This window comes from Salmo salar, chromosome ssa26, assembly GCF_905237065.1.
Source record: "Salmo salar chromosome ssa26, Ssal_v3.1, whole genome shotgun sequence".
In the NCBI taxonomy this organism is placed as follows: domain Eukaryota; kingdom Metazoa; phylum Chordata; class Actinopteri; order Salmoniformes; family Salmonidae; genus Salmo; species Salmo salar.
Window position 1 is genome coordinate 5163171 of NC_059467.1, and position 26289 is coordinate 5189459.

General features: G+C 40.4%; 2 protein-coding genes across 3 annotated transcripts in view; both read left to right on the forward strand.

Moving 5' to 3' along the window:
- Nucleotides 1-8692, forward strand: part of LOC123730759 (C-Jun-amino-terminal kinase-interacting protein 1) — a 117534-nt gene extending 108842 nt beyond the window's left edge. For both annotated transcript variants that reach the window (XM_045708436.1, XM_045708437.1), the window contains 2 exons: nucleotides 6949-7029; nucleotides 8420-8692. In XM_045708436.1, coding sequence (XP_045564392.1) covers nucleotides 6949-7029; nucleotides 8420-8428 — 90 coding nt within the window. In that variant the 3' untranslated portion in view covers nucleotides 8429-8692. The remainder of the gene's footprint in view (nucleotides 1-6948; nucleotides 7030-8419) is intronic.
- The window catches only part of LOC106587053 (C-Jun-amino-terminal kinase-interacting protein 1), a 47341-nt gene continuing 29477 nt past the window's right edge, over nucleotides 8426-26289 (forward strand). The window contains exons 1-3 of the mRNA XM_045708435.1: nucleotides 8426-9529; nucleotides 17421-17496; nucleotides 19651-19823. Of these exons, the coding sequence (XP_045564391.1) occupies nucleotides 8800-9529; nucleotides 17421-17496; nucleotides 19651-19823 (979 nt within the window). The 5' untranslated portion in view covers nucleotides 8426-8799. The remainder of the gene's footprint in view (nucleotides 9530-17420; nucleotides 17497-19650; nucleotides 19824-26289) is intronic.

Below are 26289 nucleotides of genomic sequence, written 5' to 3' on the forward strand. Positions count from 1 at the left end.
CTCCCTATATAAATAAAGTTTTGGGTGGTTGAAGCTCTGTTATTGTTGATAATGACTAGTTGTAAATTAACTGTATTGTAAATGAACATTATTATGCAACACAACAGCAATACAAGTACACAATAATTACAAATGGCAACAGAAATAATGTAGTGGGCCCTCCTGAGTGGCGCAGCGCTCTAAGGCACTGCATCGCAGTGCTAGAGGTGTTACTACAGACCCGGGTTCATTCCCGGGCTGTGTCCCTCCATAGGATGGCGCACAATTGGCCGAGCGTCATCTGGGTTAGGGGAGGGTTTGGCCGGAGGGGCTTTACATGGCTCATCGCTCCCTAGCGACTCCTTCTGGCGGGCCGGGTGCCTGCAGGCTGACACCGGTCGCCATTTGAATGGTGTTTCCTCTGACACATTGGTGCGGCTGGCTTCCAGGTTAATCTGGTAAGTGTTAAGGACCGTGGTTAGGCGGGTCATGTTTTGGAGGACGCATGACTGCGATGAGACAATAAAAAAGTAAAAATAATGCAGATATTTGTATTTATTTAATATATATTTATTTAATAATAACCACCGATTTTCCAGAGGGACGCAAAAAAAACAGAAACCCATTTAAGCCAAAGAATTTCCCTGATCTCTTAACAAGACAATCAAGAAAGCTCCTGTAAAATACATAAATAATCAACATGTACCCATTAACTATTTACATGAAAATGTAGTTTAAAGTTTGTTGAAGAAAGGCCTAGTACTACATTACCTGTAAACAATCAAATTTAAAGCACATTATAACATGTAAAGTACACAATACAATTATAAAATGTACAATCAAACGCACAATCAGTTAGAGTAAAATGTGTACATACAATTCAGGGATGGCCACAATTGCTCTTAAAGAGCTACAGGGTTCTGCAGGCTTTCTTGTTCATGCCCAGTTCTACCACACCTGATTATACTATTCAATGTCTTGATGAACAGCTGAGGAGTAGAATCAGGTGTGGTAGCACTGGGCTTGAACAAAAAAGCCTGCATAACTCATCAATACCAATTTTGGTAACTGCTGATACAAATACTGTGACAAATGAGAAACTGTAGAGAAACACCTGCTAAAAGTCATTAGACAAGTACAAAACACTTTTAAGAATACATATTTACAAATCTGACATTGGACAGGTGCTCTAAATCCTTGAGCTACAAATGTTCTTAGTAATTCTGTACACAGCTGTCTAACTCCAGCAAAAGACCACACATTCATTCCCACATTGATAAATGGCAGTACAGTAAATATGAAAACAGATGGGAGCAGAGTTTGAGAGCGGGGCCCAGTTTCCCAAGAGCACCTAAAGGCTAGGTTTATCATTAGAACCTTTGTAGGATCATCTTTAAATCTCTGAGCTGTTTCCCAAAACCATCATTATTAAAGTTGCACTTGAAAATGCTTGTAAATCTTTGCCTTCCCGCGTCACTTTATAGACAGAAGATCTCCACTAAACATAGAATCACATGGTTTATCCTTCTTTCTGTGTTCTCAATAACTTCAGAACAAAGTTGACCACAAACACAAAGTTGCCAAATGTCTTTGCAATTGACACAAATAAGGAACACATAAAAATATGCTTAAAATTAAAGCCGAGATTGCAATAAAATAAACAGTAAGCTTTAGAACTATATCAATCATATTTAATACAGTGCCCTCGGAAAGTATTCAGACCCCTTGACTTTTTCCACGTTTTGTTACATAACCTGTTAGGGCTAGGGGGCAGTATTGACACGGCTGGATAAAAAACGTACCCGATTTAATCTGGTTACTACTCCTGCCCAGTAACTAGAATATGCATATAATTATTGGCTTTGGATAGAAAACACTCCAAAGTTTCTAAAACTGTTTGAATGGTGTCTGTGAGTATAACAGAACTCAAATGGCAGGTCAAAACCTGAGAGATTCCTTTACAGGAAGTGGCCTGTCTGACCATTTATTGTCTTTCTTTGACATCTCATTCCATTACAAAGGATCTCTGCGGTAACGTTAAAATCGGACATATCGAGTGCATAGAGGAGTTCTGTATCTATAATTCTTAAAATAATTGTTATGCTTTTTGTGAACGTTTATCGTGAGTAATTTAGTAAATTGTTAGTAAATTCCCCGGAAGTTTGCGGGGGTATGCTAGTTCTTAACGTCACATGCTAATGTAAAAAGCTGTCTTTTGATATAAATATGAACTTGATTGAACAAAACATGCATGTATTGTATAACATAATGTCCTAGGGTTGTCATCTGATGAAGATCATCAAAGGTTAGTGCTGCATTTAGCTGTGGTTTGGGTTTTTGTGACATTATATGCTAGCTTGAAAAATGGGTGTCTGATTATTTCTGGCTGGGTACTCTGCTGACATAATCTAATGTTTTGCTTTCGTTGTAAAGCCTTTTTGAAATCGGACAGTGTGGTTAGATTAACGAGAGTCTTGTCTTTAAATAGCTGTAAAATAGTCATATGTTTGAGAAATTGAAGTAATAGGATTTTTAAGGTATTTGAAAATCGCGCCACTGGATTACACTGGCTGTTACGTAGGTGGGACGATTACGTCCCGCCTAGCCCAGAGAGGATAACAGTCTTATTCTAAAAATGATTAAATAAAACTATTTCTCAGCAATCTACATATAATAACCCATAATGACAAAGCGAAAACAAAAATAGCTTATTTACATACATTTTCAGACCCTTTGCTATGAGACTCGAAATTGAGCTCAGGTGCATCCTGTTTCCATTGATCATCCTTGAGATGTTTCTACAACTTGATTGGAGTCCACCTGTGGTAAATTCAATTGAGTGGACATGATTTGGAAAGGCACACAACTGTCTATATAAGGTCCCACAGTTGACAGTGTATGTCAGAGCAAAAACCAAGCCATAAGGTCGAAGGAATTGTCCGTAGAGCTCCGAGACAGGATTGTGTCAAGGCACAGATCTGGGGATTGCTACCAAAACATGTATGCAGCATTGAAGGTCCCTAAAAACACAATTTCCTCCATCATTCTTAAATGGAAGAAGTTTGGAACCAGCAGGACTCTTCCTAGAGCTGGCCGCCCGGCCAAACTGAGCAATCGGGGGCGAAGGGCCGTGGTCAGGGAGGTGACCAAGAACCTGATGGTCCATAGTTCCTCTGTGGAGATGGGAGAAACTTCCACAAGGACAACCATCTCTGCAGCACTCCACCAATTAGACAGAAGCCACTCCTCAGTAAAAGACACATGACAGCCCGCTTGGAGTTTGCCAAAAGGCGCCTAAAGACTCTCAGACCATGAGAAACAAGAGTCTCTGGTCTGATGAAACCAAGATTGAACTCTTTGGCATGAATTTCAAACGTCACTTCTGGAGGAAACCAGGCACAATCCCTACGGTGAAGCATGGTGGTGGCAGGATCATGCTGTGGGGATGTTTTTCAGCGGCAGGGACTAGGAGACTAGTCAGGATCGAGGCAAAGATGAACGGCACAAAGTACATAGATTTCCTTGATGAAAACCTGCTCCAGAGCACTCAGGACCTCAGACTGGGCGAAGCCTCACCTTCGAACAGGACAATTACCCTAAGCACACAGCCAAGACATTGCAAGTGGCTTTGGGACAAGTCTCTGAATGTCCTTGAGTGGCCCAGCCAGAGCCCGGACTTGAACCCGATCGAACATCTCTGGGGAGACCTGAAAATAGTTGTGCACCAACGCTCCCCATCCATCCTGACAGAGCTTGAGAGGATCTGCAGAGAAGAATGGGAGAAACTCCTCAAATACAGGTGTGCCAACCTTGTAGCGGCATACCCAAGAAGACTCGAGACTGTAATCGCTGCCAAAGGTGTTTCAACAATGTACTGAGTAAAGGGTCTGAATACTTATGTCAAAGTTATATTTCAGTTTAAGTTTTTATGAATTAGCAAAAATTTCCAAAAACTGTTTTTCCTTTGTCATTATGGGTTATTGTGTGTAGATTGAGGGGAAAAATCGATGTAATCAATTTTAGAATAAGGCTGTAACCAAACAAAATGTGGAAAAAGTCAAGGAGTCTGAATACTTTCCGAAGGCACTGTACATTTCATGTTCAATCAATTGTTCTATTTTGTTTCTTGTAGACTACTGTCTGTAATTTGTCTCAAAATATTTCATTATGTGCGCAATGATGTGCCAAAGCAATGATTTAGTGAATTATTTTTGGGTAAGCATTAGTATAAGCAACCTAAATATCTCTCTAGGAGTTGATCCATCGTCAGTATTCTGAAAAAATTCTAATGTTAACTTCTCTAGGGCCAGTGGGACGATTTCGTCCCACCTACGCAACAGCCAGTGTAATCCCGTGGCGCGATTTTCAAATACCTTAGAAATGCTATTACTTCAATTTCTCAAACATATGACTATTTTACAGCATTTTAAAGACAAGACTCTCGTTAATCTAACCACACTGTCCGATTTCAAAAAGGCTTTACAACGAAAGCAAAACATTAGATTATGTCAGCAGAGTACCCAGCCAGAAATAATCAGACACCCATTTTTCAAGCTAGCATATAATGTCACAAAAACCCAAACCACAGCTAAATGCAGCACTAACCTTTGATGATCTTCATCAGATGACACACCTAGGACATGATGTTATACAATACATGCATGTTTTGTTCAATCAAGTTCATATTTATATCAAAAACCAGCTTTTTACATTAGCATGTGACGTTCAGAACTAGCATACCCCCGCAAACCTCCGGTGAATTTACTAAATTACTCACGATAAACGTTCACAAAAAACATAACAATTATTTTAAGAATTATAGATACAGAACTCCTTTGTGCAATCGAGGTGTCCGATTTTAAAATAGCTTTTCGGTGAAAGCACATTTTGCAATATTCTGAGTACATAGCCCAGCCATCACGGCTAGCTATTTAGACACCCACCAAGTTTAGCCCTGACCAAACTCCGATTTACTATTACAAAAGTTTGATTACCTTTGGTGTTCTTCGTCAGAATGCACTCCCAGGACTGCTACTTCAATAACAAATGTTGGTTTGGTCCAAAATAATCCATCGTTATATCCAAATAGCGGCGTTTTGTTCGTGCGTTCAAGACACTATCCGAAGTGTAAATAAGGGTCACGAGCATGGCGCAATTCGTGACAAAAAAATTCTAAATATTCCATTAGCGTACTTCGAAGCATGTCAACCGCTGTTTAAAATCCATTTTTATGCCATTTTTCTCGTAAAAAAAGCGATAATATTCCGACTGGGAATCTGCGTTTAGGTAAACAGACGAAAGAAAACAAAGCATGAGGTCGACTCGGGCACGCGCCTGAGTCTCACAGTACTGTAACCAGCCACTACCCAAACGCGCTACTTTTTTTCAGCCAGAGCCTGCAAAGCCACGATTCAGCTTTTTGCCGCCTTCTGAGAGCCCATGGGAGCCATAGGAAGTGTCACGTAACAGCAGAGATCCTCTGTAATGGATAGAGATAATCAAGAAGGGCAAGAAATTGTCAGACAAGGCACTTCCTGCATGGAATCTTCTCAGGTTTTGGCCTGCCATATGAGTTCTGTTATACTCACAGACACCATTCAAACAGTTTTAGAAACTTTAGGGTGTTTTCTATCCAAAGCCAATAATTATATGCATATTCTAGTTACTGGGCAGGAGTAGTAACCAGATTAAATCGGGTACGTTTTTTATCCAGCCGTGTCAATACTGCCCCCTAGCCCTAACAGGTTAAAAGGAGGATATCACCACCGCCTGACCTCTCTGCTTTCTCTCCCCCAACTACGTCTAATCCAGATATTTTGTGCGTCCACAAAACAACGGCCCTTCAGATCATCACTGGCCAGTTAAGCCATTGATATATATATAGTATGAAACGTAATTATTATTTTCTAAATGTATAAATCCTGATATCAAACTGATTGAGATTATAAATTGAATAATTGATACCTGATCAATTTATTTGAGAGAGAGAGAGAGTCATAGACAGAAAGAGAGAGAGAGAGAGTCATAGACAGAAAGAGAGAGAGAGAGTCATAGACAGAGAGAGAGAGAGGGTCATAGACAGAAAGAGAGAGAGCGAGAGAGTCATAGACAGAAAGAGAGAGAGCGAGAGAGAGTCAGACAGAAAGAGAGAGAGAGAGTCATAGACAGAAAGAGAGAGAGAGTCATAGACAGAAAGAGAGCGAGAGAGAGTCATAGACAGAGAGAGAGAGAGGGTCATAGACAGAAAGAGAGAGAGCGAGAGAGTCATAGACAGAAAGAGAGAGAGCAAGAGAGAGTCAGACAGAAAGAGAGCGAGAGAGAGTCATAGACAGAAAGAGAGAGAGAGAGAGAGAGAGTCATAGACAGAAAGAGAGCGAGAGAGTCAGACAGAAAGAGAGCGAGAGAGAGTCAGACAGAAAGAGAGAGAGAGAGAGAGTCATAGACAGAAAGAGAGAGAGAGAGAGAGAGAGAGAGAGAGTCATAGACAGAAAGTCATAGACAGAGACAACATTCTACCCCAAACCAGAGAAGGGAGATGAGGGGAATCAGTGGGGGTTCTGGGTGTAAGACAGGGGAGCTGTTGGCCCCCCAGCTTCTAAAAACAATCCCCCCTCTGAGTGTGGGTGTGTTTCACAAGCTTGGAAAAGGGACATTGGGTCCCTTTAAATGCACACCACGGAGCACAGACAAAAGACTCCCTGATCATTCAACAGAATAAAAGCTTTGTCTGTGTGAAAGAGAGTGAGTGAGTGAGTGAGTGAGTGAGTGAATGAGTGAGTCAGTGAGTGAGTGAGTCAGTGAATGAGAGAGAGGCAGGGTAGAGAGAGAGAAAGAAAGAGATTGTGTACATTGACTTTGTGCATCCAAATCTCTCTCACTCACAATCTCTCCATTCCCTCTCTTTTGCCGTGTCATTCTCTCTCGCTTCATCTCTCTGTCTTTTTTTACCATTCTCTCTTGCCCTCTCAGGACACATTAAACAACAACTCATTTGGTAAGAAGTACAGCTGGCAGGAGAAGGTCTCGCGCTCTTCCTCCCCCTCAAAACAGGTGAGCTGTTCCACCATCACTTCACTTTACAGGAGACTGCTGGCTAATACCACCAGTTTAATCTTTTGGGGGGGTTGCTGATTTTGCTGATTTAGTAGATATAATTAGGAAACAAAGCAGTGACTGCAGAATCAACCACTGCCCCTAGAACTATAAACATATTTCCTTTCATCCATTGTAACATTGTCCTAAATCTGTCTGTGGATGTGTTAGAATGGCCTCTCTGAACTACAGTATATGTAAAACTAGCAGAGAGTGTGTTGAGTTACCGACTAGCACCACCGACTCAGATGTTAAAAAGATGGCCAATGCTGCACAACTATGACGCTTCTATTACCCTAGCTGTCACTAAATGTGTATGGACAGAAAGGATAACAAAACAAATAGAAAATGGTTTACTTTTTATTATTGAAGCACATAGGGCTGGTACACATTTTGAGGTTACATCTGTCTCTCTAATATATAACCGCGTCTGCTTTAGGTCCACTAGTACCTATTTGGTTTGGTGCTTTATATTGCTGTTTTCTTGATCAGATATCTCTTGAAAAATATAGTTCTCCATTCCAATGGCACTTCCTGGTACAATTATCTGTATTGGCCAACTACATACTCTCCAGGATACATTTGTCTCCTTATAATGACATTATCTGACTCTCTTCATTGCTTCACACCCCCAATCATTAGTAATGGTTGTAATTATAACTTAATTTATTAAAAGATGTTTATACATTGCTCTCAAAGCATGTATTAGTGTCCTCTGAAAGCAGTGACAGCATCCCTGCAAGGCTCTAATAGTTTTTGACAGTGGATTATGACGTACTAGGTCAATCACATTCTATTTGCTGCCCACTGAATATGACGAGTAACGTGGATTTAGAGTGTAATCCCAGTGTTACCTAACCAACTAGACATTTCTGATATTTGTGTGCGTTTGTCTGTGCATGTTGCTCTGTATTTGCACTGTCTGTGTGTACCGTATGTGAACTGCTGCATACGTTTCCATCTGTTTTATTTTTAATTGAACCTTTATTTAATTAGGCAAGTCAGTTAAGAAAAAATTATTATTTACAATGACGGCCTAAGAACAGTGGGTTAACTGCCTTGCTCAGGGGCAGAACGACAGAATTTTACCATGTCAGCTCAGGGATTTGATCTAGCAACATTTCGGTTACTGGCCCAACACTCTAACCACTAGGATATGTGCTCGGTGCCCTTGTATGTGTTTGTGCATTTTCTATGTTAATGTGTACATGTGTGGATATGTCTGTCTTTGTGTCTTCTTGTATGTATGTCTGCTTGTATGTCTGTCTGTGTGCCTGCACGTCTGTATGTCTGTGTCTTGTATGTATGTCTGTGTATGCTTGGGTCTCTGTCTGTCTCCCTCCCCCAGGCGGGCTGACCTCTCCCCATGAGCACCGCTGTCTAAGCGACGAGGACAAGCTGCATCAGGGAGGTGGGACGCAGACCAAGGACCGCGGCACATCCACTGACACTCCCTGCAGATACAAACACACTTCTGGACACACCCACAGCTCCACAGCAGGGACACACTCCAAACTGCCGGAGAAGCCCCCAGCATCCCCGCCTCCCCAAAACTACACACTCACACCTCTGGGCCCCCCAGGGAAGGGCGAAGGGGGGACACACAGAGAGAAGATCCGCTATCACACAGATGTACGCCTAGAACCCACCGAGGAGATCTATCTGACTCCCGTGCACCGTTCCGAGCAGGACCACCCATTCCTGTCCCAGCAGCCAGAGCACGGACGCATGTCAATCAGCTCTGACACCGAGGGCCCGCCCCCTTACCAGCCTCTGCCCGACCGGACCAACCCTTCCATCTGTGAGGAAGACGAGGTGTACGTGCCCCCTCCCTCCTACGCCTCCTATGTGGAGGCTCTCTTTACCCCTCCCTCTACCGCCCCCCCCAGGGAACACCCAGGCTTAGCCCTGAACCTCGGCCTGAGGGAAGGAGGAGCAGGGGCGATGGTGAGGGCAGGGGCAGGGGCAGGGGTGGAGTATGTAGATGTCCAGGATGAGACATTTGGGGTAGAGGGTGAGGCTGAGGATGAGAAGGTAAGGGTTGTGGGAGGCAGGCAGTATTTGGGACGTGGTGGCTGTGGTGCCCCCATGAGTACTTTGATGAGCTCGGAAGCGAGTGGTCTGTCTTACGACTCTGTGAAGTACACACTCGTTGTGGACGAGCACGCGCAGCTCGAACTGGTAAGTCTGCAGCAGTGTTACCAATGTTACAGCGACGACAGCAACTCTGCGACCGTCTACGACAACTGCGTCTCGTCTCCGTACAAGTTGGCCATAGGGGAGAAGTATAAAGAGGAAGTGGAAGAAGAGGAAGAGGAGGAGGAGGAGAGAGCAAGAGTGGGAAGGGTGAGGAGAGAAGCCACCGCCTGTCTGTCAGAGGACACCACCCCGGAGGCGAACTTGCACTTCTCTAAGAAGTTCCTCAACATCTTCATGAACGGACGGTCACGATCATCCAGTAGGTACCACCACTGAACCACAATGACACCATCTTGTGTTCAGACACTGCAGTTTCTTACATTAGGCTTAAAGGGCAACTCAATCACTTTTCACCATCATATTCATTATCTCCAGCACAATACCAGTGTCAACATATGTGAAAACGGCACATTTCTAAGTTTTGTAGAAACAAATATAAAGTTCAAAAGTTTTGTCCGATGACACCATTAAAAGTTACGACATTTTAATCCTTAACAGTTTATTGACTCACCTGTGCATCAATCTAAGTAACATAATAAAACAAATCCCTATTAAAATCCATCAGTTTAAGCTAGAGATACTTTTTGTGTTTCAATCAGTGGCGGTCGGTACAGTTTAAGATGAGGGAGGATGATACATATGCTATTGGATATAGCATATTGGATGACTGCCATTCATATTCCATTGACCCAGCTCAATGTAGCATCGATAGGTTTAGGGTACTTCATCATACTGTACTTGAATTTTCCCTGTACCCATTATTATGAGGTTGCTACAACCTAGCCTATGAATGAAAGTTTACCGTGTAGGTGCACAGGTCGATATCATTTTTAATAATCAAGGTGACAGACACTGACACTTCAATACTGCCTTGCACACTCTTGCCTGCACCTAGCTGATCTAGGGTGTAATCATTAGTCCAACGGTGGCAAACGACCGTTTCTATTGGACAAATTCTGGTATGTTTATCCCCGTTTTGTTCTGTTTGCTTCTGTTTAAGAAACATTATTCAACAGAATCTGCGCAATAAATACATCCCTAATCGCGATCAAACGCAGTTCAATTTCATAGCAGCCACATACAAACAGCTCGTTATATACATTATATAATTCCTCGCATCTATCTACTCTCTCTCCTCCTCTCACCTTTTCCCTAAGTGTGTGGACTTCAGTGCACAATACATCAGCTGTCTGTGACCAGGCAAAAAAACGTTTCCAAGCCAAACCTTTATATCATGACTGCTAACTGCTTCACACAGCCTATTACGTTGTTGCATCATAGTCAACATAGCTACTAGAACTAATGTGTTAGTAAACCCACTACAATCATGCAGTACAGTGTACAATCATCAGCAGTTATACCGGCAGGCCCCAGTGGCAATAAATTAATAAAACCAGAAGCTTACGTTGACTTGTAAGAGTTCCAGTGTTGGATAGCAAAAGCCAGCTATCTAATATAGCATCCCTCTCTGTTTGAGCCGGGTGTTTGAGTAGGCTAAACTAGCTAGTTATGTTAGACTCTAGCTAAGTAAGTGAAAAAATATATATTACGAAATATAGCTAGCTTTCTTTCTCTCAAAACTGTTTAACTATTGTCTTTCTCTCTCTTTGAGACAATACTCACCACATTTTATGCACTGCAGTGCTAGCTAGCTGTAGTTTATGCTATCACTACTAGATTCATTCTCTGTTCCTTCGATTGGGTGGACAACATGTCAGTGCATGCTGCAAGAGCTCTGATAGGTTGGAGGATGTCCTGGGCGTCCTCCGGAAGTTGTCATAATTATGGTGTAAGCCTATGGAAGGGGGTGAGAACCATGAGCCTCCTTGGTTGTGTGTTGAAGTCAATGTACCCAGAGGAGGACAGAAGCTAGCTGTCCTCCAGCTATACTGTGGTGCTACCCTACAGAGTGCTGCTGAGGCTACTGTAGACCTTCATTGCAAAACAGTGTGTATTAATAAATTATTTGGTGACGTGAATATATTTAGTATAGTTTTATCTGAAAAGGATAACTTTTTGAATGTATAAAAATTTGTCTGAAATTCACTGTTGAGGATGGTCCTCCCCTTCCTCCTCTGAGGAGCCTCCATTGGTCTCAATCCAACTTCCACCCAACAATGCCGCTTTATATAATGTTTACATACCCTACATTACTCATCTCATATGTAAGTCGCTCTGGATAAGAGCGTCTGCTGAATTGCATAAATGTAAAATATGTATATACTGTACTCTATAACATCTACTGCATCTTGCCTATGCCGTTCGGCCATCGCTCATCCATATATTTCTATGTACATATTCTTATTCATTCCTTTACACTTGTGTGTATAAGGTAGTTGTTGTGAAATTGTTAGATTACTTGTTAGATATTACTGCATGGCCGGAACTAGAAGCACAAGCATTTCGCTACACTCGCATTAACATCTGCAAACCATGTGTATGTGACAAATAAAATATATATTTTTTTTACGTATCTGCCTATGTTAGCCTTCTGCATCTGCGGTGGACGGAGGCTGAGCTTCTCAAGAAAACGTCTGTAGCTTCCGAACGGTCTGTAGTGTCTGTTTTGCTCTACGACCCCCACAAGTGTCACAGAGCTCATCTGAATGTAACCCATACAAATGAATGGAACTACCGAGGTAGTTTTGTGCCAACAAAAATAAGGGGTTAAATACGTTTTTTTAAAAACACTAATATTTCCTGAGCTTTCTTTTATCTCCTAGATATAGGACAGACACTTTAAAACCTTGTTCCTTATGATTCCTTATGTCTTTTTCCCATTCATGAATGTGTTATTCAAAGTGTTTCTATGGGCTATAGTAGTAAAGGTCAAATTCAATATTTTATCAAATATATTTCAAAATCCAATAGCTAAATGATCCATGGTATGACCATCTTAAAACAATTCCATATGTTAGCTCATTAGACCCCTGGTGCTGGAGATGATTTTGACTCAGGACACTATCATTCCTTATTGTACCAGCAACTCACAACAACATGCAGTAATTCACGCCACCGCACCACACGTCAGACATGTTCTTACTTCCAGCGTGACACACACAACATTGCAAATAAGGATAGACCAAATCATATAATATGAATGAATTCAATGAAACTGCTCTCTTGAACATGGATAAAGATTTTATCTTCTGCTCAAAAGATGCACAGTATATCTTATTTGCTTGGTCGCCTCAATAATCACGTTTCCATCCATTGTTTCTATGCGAGTAAAGTCATGCCGTATAAAAAAGTGGCACAATTTCATAATGGTGGGATCTTAAAGTTGTGGGATCTTTTAGCGTCTGTTAAATGTATTATGCAACAATAGCGGTGGAAACTCCTTTATGCGCATATATTGACATAATAAACCATCATATTGAAGTAAACTTGGAGTCACGCAATGACAGACTATGCTACGCTGTACTACCACGACGATGTGGAAAATCTTTAAAAGTACATAGGCAGATTAAATCAATTATGATGAAGATCATAATGGTTAAGTGATGGATGATGATGACCTTCATGCATATTTCCAATAAATATTTAGGGTTTTATTTGAATGCTGGTGATATGATGATCAATACTTGGCTGCCAATTATCAACTACAAATGATATTGCTCGTATCCATATCTCAACATATAACCCACCCTGTCCACTTTATGAGCAAACTGTTATTTAGACCAAGCGCGAAGACCAGATTGGGCAGTTTCTGTGACAAGTTATTGGTAGAGTTGAAAATGCCATGGAAACATATAAAACTTATTTTCATTCAGTACATGGAAAATTAAGCCTCAAAACACTTTATGTGCGCTACATCATCACGCACATCATTTTATCCGCAACAAGTCAGTTTGATGGAGACACACCTCTGGTGGGAAAATTTGCATATTTTAGAATATTCTCATGGAAATCTGTCGCCAATTGGATGGAAGCCTAGATCATGTCTTTATATTCAGGGAAGCATTACATTTCAAATAACAGCTGCATTCTGTGCAGAAATTCAGGTATGAATGGCAACAATATTGTCATGCAACTGTAAAATTCCCCTTAAAGTCAGCTGACCTGCAACCCTGGTTCTTCTAAAGTAGTGAAATTGTGGACAATTAAATGTTTTTTGGATCAGAACCACCATGATATCACCATGAATTGAATTTCAGTATATTTGAAAATATGATGCACCCAAATCCTATTTACAGCATTTTTGTAATTAAACTTTTTTTTAGGCAGGCTGGAGTACCATTGAGACCAAGGTCTCTTTTAAAAGAGAACTCAATGACAAACACTTAGGCAATCTAGGCAGCATAGGAGTATAGGAAATATACAAAGAAAATGCAAACACAATCATAAAAAACAACAACATTACTCAGTGAATCTGAATTGTTCGAAAGGCACCAATGCATCCAATTGCAGAGTATTCTGACGATTGTTCCATAAATGAGGTGCAAAGAAACTAAAATCTGTTTTACCTAAATCTGTGGTGACAGAAGAAATGTCAATATTTGGCCATACCTGTGACTGGGTATGGTATCTCGTACGTCTTTAGGTTAGTAATAATTTGAGTAATTCTGGAGTTTTTGCGGAAGAGCTTTATAAATGAACAGCATGCAATGTTTCGACCTATTTGACGTCAGAGGCCCAGCCTACTTTTTCATAGAGAAAACCTGTCACCCCTGATAAAAGGAAGTTTGCTATCAAATCAAATCAAATGTATTGTCACATACACGTGTTTAGCAGATGTTATTGCGGGTGTAGTGAAGTGCTTGTTTCTAGCTTCGGCAGTGCAGTAATATCTAACAAGTAATATCTAACAATTTCCCAAATATATACCCAAATACACACAAATCTAAGTAAAGGAATGGAATTAAGAATATATAAATATATTGACGAGCAATGTCAGAGCGGCATAGACTAAGATACAGTAGAATAGAATAGAATACAGTATATACATATGAAATGACTAATGCAAGATGTGTAAACATCATTAAAGTGACCAGTGTTCCATTTATAAAAGTGGCCAGTGATTTCAAGTCTATATACAGTGCCTTGCAAAAGTATTTATCCCCTTGGCGTTTTTCCTATTTTGATGAATTAAAACCTGTAATTTAAATTGATTTTTATTTGGATTTCATGTAATGGACAAAAACAAAATAGTCGAAATTGGTGAAGTGAAATGAAAAAAATTACTTGTTTCAAAAAATTCAAAAAAATAAATAACAGAAAAGTGGTGTATGCATATGTATTCACCCCTTTGCTATGAAGCCCCTAAAAAAGATCTGGTGCAACCAATTACCTTCAGAAGTCACATAATTAGTTAAATGAAGTCCACCTGTGTGCAATCTAAGTGTCACATGATCTCAGTATATACAGTTGAATTTGGAAGTTAACATACACCTTAGCCAAATACATTTAAACTCAGTTTTTCACAATTCTTGACATTTAATCCTAGTAAAAATTCCCTGTCTTAGGTCAGGTAGGATCACCACTTTATTTTAAGAATGTGAAATGTCAGAATAATAGTAGAGAGAATTATTTATTTCAGCTTTTATTTCTTTCATCACATTCCCAGTGGGTCAGAAGTTTACATATACTCAATTACTATTTGGTAGCATTGCCTTTAAATTGTCTAACTTGGGCCAATCGTTTTGGGTAGCCTTCCACAAGCCTCCCACAATAAGTTGGGTGAATTTTGGCCCATTCCTCTTTACAGAGCTGGTGTAACTGAGTCAGGCTTGCTCGCACAATCTTTTTCAGTTCTGCCCACAAATTTTATATAGGATTGAGATCAGGGCTTTGTGATGGCCACTCCAATACCTTGACTTTGTTGTCCTTAAGCCATTTTGCCACAACTTTGGAAGTATGCTTGGGGTCATTGTCCATTTGGAAGACCCATTAATGACCAAGCTTTAACTTCCTGACTGATGTCTTGAGATATTGCTTCAATATATCCACATAATTGTCCTTCCTCATGATGCCATCTATTTTGTGAAGTGAACCAATCCCTCCTGCAGCAAAGCACCCCCACAACATGATGCTGCCACCCCTGTGCTTCACGGTTGGGATAGTATTCTTCAGCTTGCAAGCCTCCCCCTTTTTCCTCCAAACATAACGACGGTCATTATGGCCAAACAGTTCTGTTTTTGTTTCATCAGACCAGAGGACATTTCACCAAAAATTACAATCTTTGTCCAAATGTGCAGTTGCAAAACGTAGTCTGGCTTTTTTATGGCAGTTTTGGAGCAGTGGCTTCTTCCTTGCTGAGCGGCCTTTCAGGTTATGTCGATATAGGACTCATTTTACTGTGGATATAGCATCATCACAAGATCCTTTGCTGTTTTTTTGGGATTGATTTGCACTTTTCGCACCAAAGTACATTCATCTCTAGGAGACAGAACGCGTCTCCTTTCTGAGCGGTATGACGGCTGTGTTGTCCCATGATGTTTATACTTGCGTACCATTGTTTGTACAGATGAACGTGATACCTTCAGGCGTTTGGAAATTGCTCCCAAGGATGAACCAGACTTGTGGAGGTCTACAAATGTTTTCTGAGGTCTTGGCTGATTTCTTTAGATTTTCCCACGATGTCAAGCAAAGAGGCACTGAGTTTGAAGGTAGGCCTTGAAATACATCCACAGGAACAACTCCAATTGACTCAAATGATGTCAATTAGCCTATCAGAAGCTCCTAAAGCCATGACATAATTTCTGGAATTTTCCAAGCTATTTAAAGGCACAGTCAACTCAGTGTATGTAAACTTCTCACCCACTGGAATTGTGATACAGTGAATTATAAGTGAAATAATCTGTCTGTAAACAATTGTTGGAAAAATGATTTGTGTCATGCACAAAGTAGATGTCCTAACCGACTTGCCAAAACTATAGTTTGTTAACAATAAATGTGTGGTGGTTAAAAAACAAGTTTTAATGACTCCAACCTAAGTGTATGTAAACTTCTGACTTCAACTGTATACACCTGTTCTGAAAGGCCCCAGAGTCTGCAACACCACTAAGCAAGGGGCACCACCAAGCATAATTTCACCATGAAGACCAAAGAGCTCTCCAAACAGGTCAGGGACAAAGTTGTGGAGAAGTAGAGATCAGGGTTGGGTTATAAAAAAATATCCTAAACTTTGAACAACCCACGGAGCACCGTTAAATCTATCATTAAAAAATGGAACGAATATGGCGCCACAACAAACCTGCCAAGAGAGGGCCGCCCATCAAAACTCACGGACCAGGCAAGGAGGGCATTAATCAGAGAGGCAACAAAGAGATCAAAGATAACACCGAAGGAGCTGCAAAGCTCCACAGCTGAGATTGGAGTATCTGTCCATAGGACCACTTTAAGCCATACACTCCACAGAGCTGGGCTTTACGGAAGAGTTTTCAGAAAAAAGCCATTGCTTAAGGAAACATAAATGGAAAACAGCTATAAGCAGAGGAAAACCTGTTTCATTCTGCTTTCCAACAGACACTGGCAGACTAATTCACCTTTCAGCAGGACAATAACCTAAAACACAAAGCCAAATCTACTCTGTAGTTGCTTACCAAGATGCCATTGAATGTACCAGAGTGGCCTAGTTACAGTTTTTAATTAAATTGGCTTGAAACTCTATGGCAAAACTGGAAAATGGCTGTGACCAATGACCAACAATCAACTTGAAGAATTTTAAAAAGAATAATGGGCAAATATTATACAATCCATGTGTGCAACGCTCTTAGACTTATCCAAAAAGATTCACAGCTGCATTCACCGCCAAAGGTGCTTCAAAGTTTTGACTCAGGGGTGTGAATACTTATGTATTCAACATATTTATGCATTTAATTTTCAATACATTTGCAAAAATGTCTTCAAAATATTTTTCACTTTGTCATTATGGGGTATTATGAGTAGATGGAAGAGAACATCACATTTCATCCAGGCTGTACACACAACAAAATGTGGAATAAGTCAAGGGTATATGAATACTTTCTGAAGGCACTGTAGACATTAAAAAGTACGGAACCCAGAGTAGACGCTTGCGGGATACCTTTTATTAAATAAGGCATAAATAAAAAAAGTGATTGTTGTAAGTACAGTGTGTATTCTGTTAGATATACTTTGGAAACAGTACTTCAGAATAAAATGAACTCTTTTACTCCCGACTTCTCCAGGTGCAGAGCCATTTGGCTTGTTCTCCTGCCTCATAAATGGGGAAGAGAGGGAACAGAGTCACAGAGCCGTCTACAGGTGAGATACATCTTTATTATCATCATCACATCATCATTGTCTTGGTCACCATCATCATTGTCGTTGACGTCACCTGCACTATTGCTAATGAAATTTGGCAGGTATTTATACAAAGATACTTATTAAACACATACTTTTAGTATATAGCTGATCTGGGAATTGAACCCATAACTATATCCTAGCACTGATTAAGCAAAGACCTCTAACCCGTCATACTTACTCAGATGATCTTAATCACTAAAGTAATTGACCATTTACACTTTAGCCCTGCTTTGTAGCATTTAGTAATGTGACTTGTAAGTTATGCTCCATGACATATAGATTTGACAGGCCAAATGGGTCTCTTAGAATCAGTAGAGCAGAAAAACCTATGTATAGTTGCGTCGTTCCACAAATAGAGTACATTTTGCGTCCCTTTGATATGTTAAGTAGAAATTGTGCACAAATATTGCATTTTAAAAGACTATTACAGTATATTAAAATTAAGTTTTCTTTAATATAGACCATATGGACAAGTCTATACATTTTTCATAAATTGCCAAAATTCTGCATTTTAACATGTCACTTGCCAGGTTTTTCCGACTTCTAGGAAGATTTCAACCCACTTAACCACAACATTTCTCATAGTTTTCACCATCATTGTAAAGTAAGGGTCAACCCCTGTTACGTGAACTGAACTCTCATTTTAATATGGTGAAACTATTCCTTTTTAAAGGGATACTGCGAGATTTGGGGATTTACAGTAGCTCTTTATTCTACTTACCTAGTCTGATGAACTCAACATAATTTTTATGTCTCTGCATGCAGTTTGAAGGTAATTGACATTAGCTTATTGTTAGCGTAGCGCAATTGCTGGAATTCTCCAGGTACAGTAACCAGCTCCTCTCAAAAGCAGGGAAATATACCTTCTAACTATTCCAAAGCTGGTTGGTTGGTAATTTATAGTCCCACATAGTAATTTATATTTTCTAAATTCTCACAGTACACTCACAAACTATATTGGACAGCTATCTAGCTCAGAACTGAAGCGCTGTCCTGTTGTCGCAGCTGGCTGGCTGTGTGGAGAGAGGTTGCACATAGCCTTTTCTTGCACCTACAGCAGATGAATGAAATGTGTATAATTGCATTTAAAACAACTAGAATTGAAATATTATAGTTTATATATACACTGGTAAAAATACATAGAAAGTGCCAAACGCCTAGCTTTGGAGTAGCTTGAAGGTATTTGTCCATGCTTTTGAGAGGAGCGTGTCTACTGTACCTGTAGACATCCAGCAATTGTGCTAAGATAATGATGATCTAATGTTAATTATCTTTAAACTAAGCATTGGGCCAGTAACCAAAAGGTTGCTGGTTTGAATCCCCAAGCCGGTAAGGTCTGGAGTCATAAAAGCAATTAAATAAGTGTATGTTATTTGGCAGGTCACGGATCTCTGAAAAATTCAACCCCCCCCTGAAAGCTAAAAAACGAAATAACATTTTCAATAAATATTGAGTGTTTGACTGATTTGGACACAGAATGTGCAAAACCAACTCAATACATGTCGTTTGGTGTATACAGTGAAACTCATGGAAGTACTACCACAGAATTTTTTCAATTTGTTGAGCCTTTTACCATTACTCGTAACTTCATCATACATTTGAACAGTATAAGACAAGTGATCCTTCATGTACTGTCATGCAACCCTCTGTTTGCAAAACAATAGATTAAAACACACTTATATTTTGGGTTCTGATGGGGTACGACAGTTGAACTAAGCTCATGACACAAGTTATATTCTTCAAGAATCAATGGGTATACAACTGTATAATTAACTCAAAAGTTAAAAAAATGTATGTAGCAACTGCAGATTGCCCCTTTAAGGAAGACAAATATTAAACAGTTTGATCCTGATAACCAAATGATTCAAGCACATGACATTGTAAGTACAGGAATATTTCTTAGCTATGGTGTTTGACCACTATAAGCAGTTCAGCAGTATATCTGTGAATCTTCTAAGCTGAGTGCTCTGTATCTGTTACCAGCCAAAGTACACAGGTGTGAACTTGAACGTTACACAGTTAAAAGAAATTGGCTCTGTAAGCATGAACAGGTTCTAAATCTGACTTGTTGTTATATCTGGCTGCTTGTCCCTGTTTCTGTGACGACAACAGGTTTGTTCCTCGCCATGATGATGAGCTGGAGTTGGAGGTGGATGACCCTGTACTGGTGGAGGTACAAGCAGAGGATTACTGGTACGAAGGCTATAACATGCGTACAGGCACCTGCGGCATCTTCCCTGCTTACTACGCCATAGAGGTCGCCAAGGAGCCAGAGAGCTTCAAAGGTGCAGTGCTTTGATCCCTGCTTATTTACACAGTGTTAAAATTCTAAATTAGTATTTGTAGCACTTTAAAGGGGCAATCTGTAGTTCAAACAATAACAAAGCCAACACCCCACCACTGATATGGTAAACAGGGATGGGACTGGAGAAATGGAAGACCTATGGATGAAAGGACTGACCATTCATGATATCAAAATTATAGTTTTTACCATGTTTTGAGGTTATGTAACTATTTAAAATGAAATTGTTTACACAGTGGAATAAAACAAGCTGATAGTTAAAAACTAAGCTAATGAGAATGTAGAAGTTATATTCTTCAAGAATCAATGGGTCCACAGTATATCATTAAATTAAAAGTCTAAAAACAGATGTAACAACTGCATATTGCCCCTTTAAGGAACACAAATATTAAACAGTTTGATCCTCATAACCTTTTTATCCTTTATTTAACCAGAAGGGAAGACCACCATTGTCACGTCCTGAACAGCAGATTGAGCTATTGTATTAGTTTTGGGGTCAGGACGTGGCAGTTTTGTGTGTGTGAATGTTTGTTGGTGATTGGGACTTCCAATTGAAGGCAGGTGTGTTGAGTTGCCTTTGATTGGAAGTCCTATATAGGTGTGTGTGTTTTTCTTTGGGGTTGTGGGTAGTTGTTTTTGCACTGCGTTTAATAGCCTGCAGAACTGTTGCCATCTTTATTGTTTTGTCAAGTGGATGCTTTACTCTTTTTTTAAATTAAAACCATGAGTATCCACATTCCCGCTGCGCTTTGGTCCTCTTCTCTCCAGTACGACATTTTCTGTGATGAGTACGACATTTTTAGTGGCAACCATGAACTGAACAAAAATGAATGGCAACATATTGCCATTGGGCGAAACATATACACAATCGCAAATACCACTCAAATGGACAGCAATTGATTCAAAGCTTATAGCAACTGGCATATGGCAAATGCCAAGTCTCATACAGTAAAAATCCCAAAGATGGCGAGTTCGCTCCACCGTAAATGTTCATATTGCAAATGGACATGAAGTCAAGACCCAAGGGTCAAATTTTGAATCTTTCTAAAAGAAAAGTGCTTTCTGGACGTTTTTCAAACTTTTGCAATTTATTTTGTCAATAAAACATATAACAAATGATATGAACATACCTATTTGTCTTATTTTATTGAGTTTGTCCATAAGGCCTACAGTGAGGGAAAAAAGTATTTGATCCCCTGCTGATTTTGTACGTTTGCCCACTGACAAAGAAATTATCAGTCTATAATTTTAATGGTAGGTTTATTTGAACAGTGAGAGACAGAATAACAAGAAAAAATTCCAGAATACCGCATGTCAAAAATGTTATAAATTCATTTGCATTTTAATGAGGGAAATAATTATTTGACCCCCTCTCAATCAGAAAGATTTCTGGATTCCAGGTGTCTTTTTATACAGGTAACGAGCTGAAATTAGGAGCACACTCTTAAAGGGAGTGCTCCTAATCTCAGCTTGTTACCTGTATAAAAGACACCTGTCCACAGAAGCAATCAATCAATCAGATTCCAAACTTTCCACCATGGCCAAGACCAAAGAGCTCTCCAAGAATGTCAGGGACAAGATTGTAGACCTACACAAGGCTGGAATGGGCTACAAGACCATCGCCAAGCAGCTTGGTGAGAAAGTGACAACAGTTAGTGCGATTATTCGCAAATGGAAAAAACACAAAAGAACTGTCAATCACCCTCGGCTTAGGGCTCCATGCAAGATCTCACCTTGTGGAGTTGCAATGATCATGAGAACGGTGAGGAATCAGCCCAGAACTACACGGGAGGATCTTGTCAATGATCTCAAGGCAGCTGGGACCATAGTCACCAAGAAAACAATTGGTAACGCACTACGCCGCGAAGGACTAAATCCTGCAGGTCCCCCTGCTCAAGAAAGCACAAATGCATGCCGTCTGAAGTTTGACAATCTGAATGACTCAGAGGACAACTGGGTGAAAGTGTTGTGGTCAGATGAGACCAAAATGGAGCTCTTTGGCATCAACTCAACTCGCCATGTTTGGAGGAGGAGGAATGCTGCCTATGACACCAAGAACACCATCCCCACCGTCAAACATGGAGGTGGAAACATTATGCTTTGGGGGTGTTTTTCTGCTAAGGGGACAGGACAACTTCACCGCATCAAAGGGACAATGGACGGGGCCATGTACCGTCAAATCTTGGGTGAGAACCTCCTTCCCTCAGTCAGGGCATTGGAAATGGGTCATGGATGGGTATTCCAGCATGACAATGACCCAAAACACACGGCCAAGGCAACAAAGGAGTGGCTCAAGAAGAAGCACATTAAGGTCCTGGAGTGGCCTAGCCAGTCTCCAGACCTTAAAATGCAATTAATTTAAAAAAACTTTTGGCATGCGTTTTTCTGGATTTTTTGTTGTTATTCTTTCTCTCACTGTTCAAATAAACCTACCATTAAAATTATAGACTGATCATTTCTTTGTCAGTGGGCAAACGTACAAAATCAGCAGGGGATCAAATACGTTTTTCCCTCACTGTATGTTTTGTCCAATTTGCAATATATGACCATAGGAAGTCAAAAGTCAGTGAACCATTGCCAAATGGCATTAGAAATGTCGAAATGCCATACATAAGTATTGAAAGTGCCAAATCAGGATGTTATGTCCATTTGCCATATATGATCATAGGAAGTTGGCTTACGAACCCAAAAGTCTGTGAACCATGTCCAAATGGCATTTATACTGACCAAATGATATATATATCACTATGTTAAGCCATGAATCAACCTTGATAGTCTATTTATCATGTTTGATGACAGAAAAGTGGGACTGTTGTTTTTTTAAAGATTTTTTGAAAAACGTCCAAAATGACCCCTATTGGATGGGCTCGGGTGGGGAGTGCTCCCTACCCAGCTGTGGACCCCTTGCACCCCGCTAAAGGCATTAAAAACCATTCAAAAAATGTGCTCCTAGTAACCCGTTCCAATCACCAGGTGCACTGCTGTCCATTTGCAATGTCTTGCAATGGGCATTTACCATCATGAATTTGACATGCTCTAATATACTGCAGAAATGCCCAATTGACATGCCCGTTGAACTCGGGATGGCCGGGCAGTGATAGTGGTTCCTCTCCATCACTTGTGTTGATTTCATCATGTCGATTTGGTGACGGTAAAGCCCTCATTAAAAACATTGCAAATGTACTGTCCATTTGCAATGTCTTTCAATGGGCATTTACCGTCATGAATTTGACATGCTCTAATATACTCCAGAAATTCCCAATTGACTGGCCCGTTGAACTTGGGAAGACTGGGCAGTGATAGTGGTTCCTCTCCATCGCTCGTTGGTGTTGATTTCTGCATGTCAATTTGGTGATGGTTCATCACTGTTTAAACTTATTGCAAATGGACAAAAGCCAGCCAGCAAGTCAGCGTCCATCAGTCAATAAGATATCATTTTGACACCAAACTGATACATACTGACACCAAACCCACTTAGTCCAACATGTTTAGAAGCCAACTATCACATATTTCATAGCAGGCCGAAAATTCACAGCGCCTTCTGTTTAACCTCTTGGGGCTAGGTGGGACGCTAGCGTGCCACCCGTGGTGCACTCCATCAACAGCAGGTGCATTTCAAGAGCGGCAAATTTGAATCCAAATAAATGTCAAAATTCAAATTTTTCAAAAATACAACTATGTTACACCATTTGAAAGATAAACATCTCCTTAATCTAACCACGTTTTACGATTTCAAAAAGGTTTTACGGCGAAAGCATAAATTTAGAGTATGTTAGGACAGTACATTTACAAGAGTTGTGTGTAATGTTTTGTCAAGTCAAAGACAGGGTCACCAAAACCATAAAACCAGCTAAAATGATACACTAACCTTTTACAATCTCCATCAGATGACACTCCTAGGACATTATGTTAGACAATGCATGCATTTTTAGTTCTATCAAGTTCATATTTATATACAAAAACAGCGTTTTACTATGGCATTGATGTTGAGGAAATCGTTTCCCTCCAATAACCGGCAGTCAAGTCAGCGTCACAAATTAAATAATTAAAATTAGAAAACATTGGTAAAATATTATATTGTCATTTAAAGAATTATAGATTTACATCTTTTGAACGCAATCAACTTGCCAGATTTAAAAATAACCTTACTGGGAAATCACACTTTGCAATAATCTGAGCACTGTGCCCAGAAAAATACGGCGTTGCGATACAGACTAGACGTCATGTTGGGGAGATCTAAAATCGAAAATACTATGTAAATAATCCATTACCTTTGATTCTCTTCATCAGATGTCACTTCCAGGTATCACAGGTCCATAACGAATGTAGTTTTGTTCAAAAAAGCTCATCATTTATGTCCAAAAATCTCCGTCTCGTTAGCACATGATGTAAGCCAGCCGGACTTCTCGTCATGAACGAGGGGAAAAATATATTTCCGTTCGTTCAAACATGTCAAACGTTGTATAGCATAAATCATTAGGGCCTTTTTTAACCAGAACATGAATAATATTCAAGGTGGACGAATGCATAGCCTTTTATAACGTATTGGAACGAGGGTACCCAACATGAAGTAGCGCGCCAGGTGTCTAATGGGACATCACCGTTCCATGGCTCTTGTTCGGTCAGATCTCCCTCCAGAAGACTCAAAACACTTTGTAAAGGCTGGTGACATCTAGTGGAAGCAATAGGAAGTGCCAAAATATTCCTAAACCCCTGTGTTTTTCAATGGGATAGGTTTAAACTCAATACAACACATCAGGTATCCACTTCCTGTCAGAAAATGTCTCAGGGTTTTGCCTGCCAAATGAGTTCTGTTATACTCACAGACACCATTCAAACAGTTTTGGAAACTTTAGAGTGTTTTCTATCCATATATAATAAGTATATGCATATTCTAGTTACTGGGTAGGATTAGTAACCAGATTAAATCGGGTACATTTTTTTTATCCAGACGTGCAAATGCTGCCCCCTAGACCCAACAGGTTAAACCACAATAAAAATGTAAAACACGTAGTTACATTCTATCTGTGGGTCCAGTTCACACATAACTCATCGTGCACTATCGACTTAAGCTATAGAACAGGTTTCTAAAGTTTCAGAGCTCTAGGTTTGACGATTCATTGATAGTTTGAACGCAGGTAACTATTGCAGGCTCTGTGTGTCTGTAAGTCCCACACTGTGTTACTCCATCCTTGGTGTGTGTGTGTGTGTGTGTGTGTGTGTGTGTGTGTGTGTGTGTGTGTGTGTGTGTGTGTGTGTGTGTGTTTTTCTTGGATATCTGATGGGAAAAATGACTGATTTACAGTTCATGAGGGTTGCCTAATCACACATATGAGGGTTTGAAAAGATGTGACCATTTTAACCCTTCAAAACAGCCCCTATGACCCCACTTTAAGGCACTTCCGGTTGGCACAGGAAGCAGCAAGTAAACACATATCCTCATTGGGGCAGGCTTTTACAGAATCCCGAGTTTCAAGTATTTACGTAAAGAACTGGCTGATTTTCAGAGGGTTGAATGCAGTGTTTTTCACAAACTGCAGGTTGGGTATATCAAAAAACATTTAGGGTGAATTTAACCACTTCCGGTTGCTCCAGGAAGCTTAGAATCAACACAGGTCGTCCTCATAGTGGCCTGATGGATTGTCATCGAAGACAGTTTCATATGACATTCATAACCCACATAGGCTTCAGGTTGAAATAAGGGCAGCAGGCAATGTATTCCTATGGGGAGAGATGTCATTGTAAACTGTTAGATGAAAACACCCTGTTTTCACTGTGAAGGGTTAATGCCACACGGTCAAGGTTAGGCTTGCACAGATCGGGAGGACGTTAGGAATGTTCCTATGGTTGAATTGTGCTTCTAACCCGAACAGTTCTGCCACTGTTACCCAAAAGCACCTGAAGTTTAGGCCAGGCTTCACTTTGGGCCTACTGATTTGCACGGTCGCTGCGGTCAGACCGAGTGAGCTACAGTCAAGTTGGGCATCTCGTTGAAGTTGGCACGGCCTAGAGACTGCGGTGATGCCATTTGCCAACACTTTTAGTGTTTATTTCAGTCTGTCATTTTGGTGATTGTTCATCACTGTTTAAACCTATTGCAAATGTACAAAAGTCAGCCAGCAAGTCAGCGTCCATCAGTCAATAAAATATTATTCTGACACCAAACTGATACAAACTGACACCAAACCCACTTTGTCCAACTCGTTTAGAAGCCAACTATCACATATTTCATAGCAGGCCCAAAATTCACAGCGCCTTCTGTTTAAACCATAATAAAAACGTAAAACACATAGTTACGTTCTAGCTGCGGGTCCAGTTCCAACATTATGTGTAGGCCTAGCTCTGAGGAGACCCCGAATCCCAAGTTTCGGCTCGATAGGTCATTCGGAGCCCGAGCAGCGACCTTAATTAGTGCTGGAAATTCACTTTTTCCGGGCATGCTACGGGGT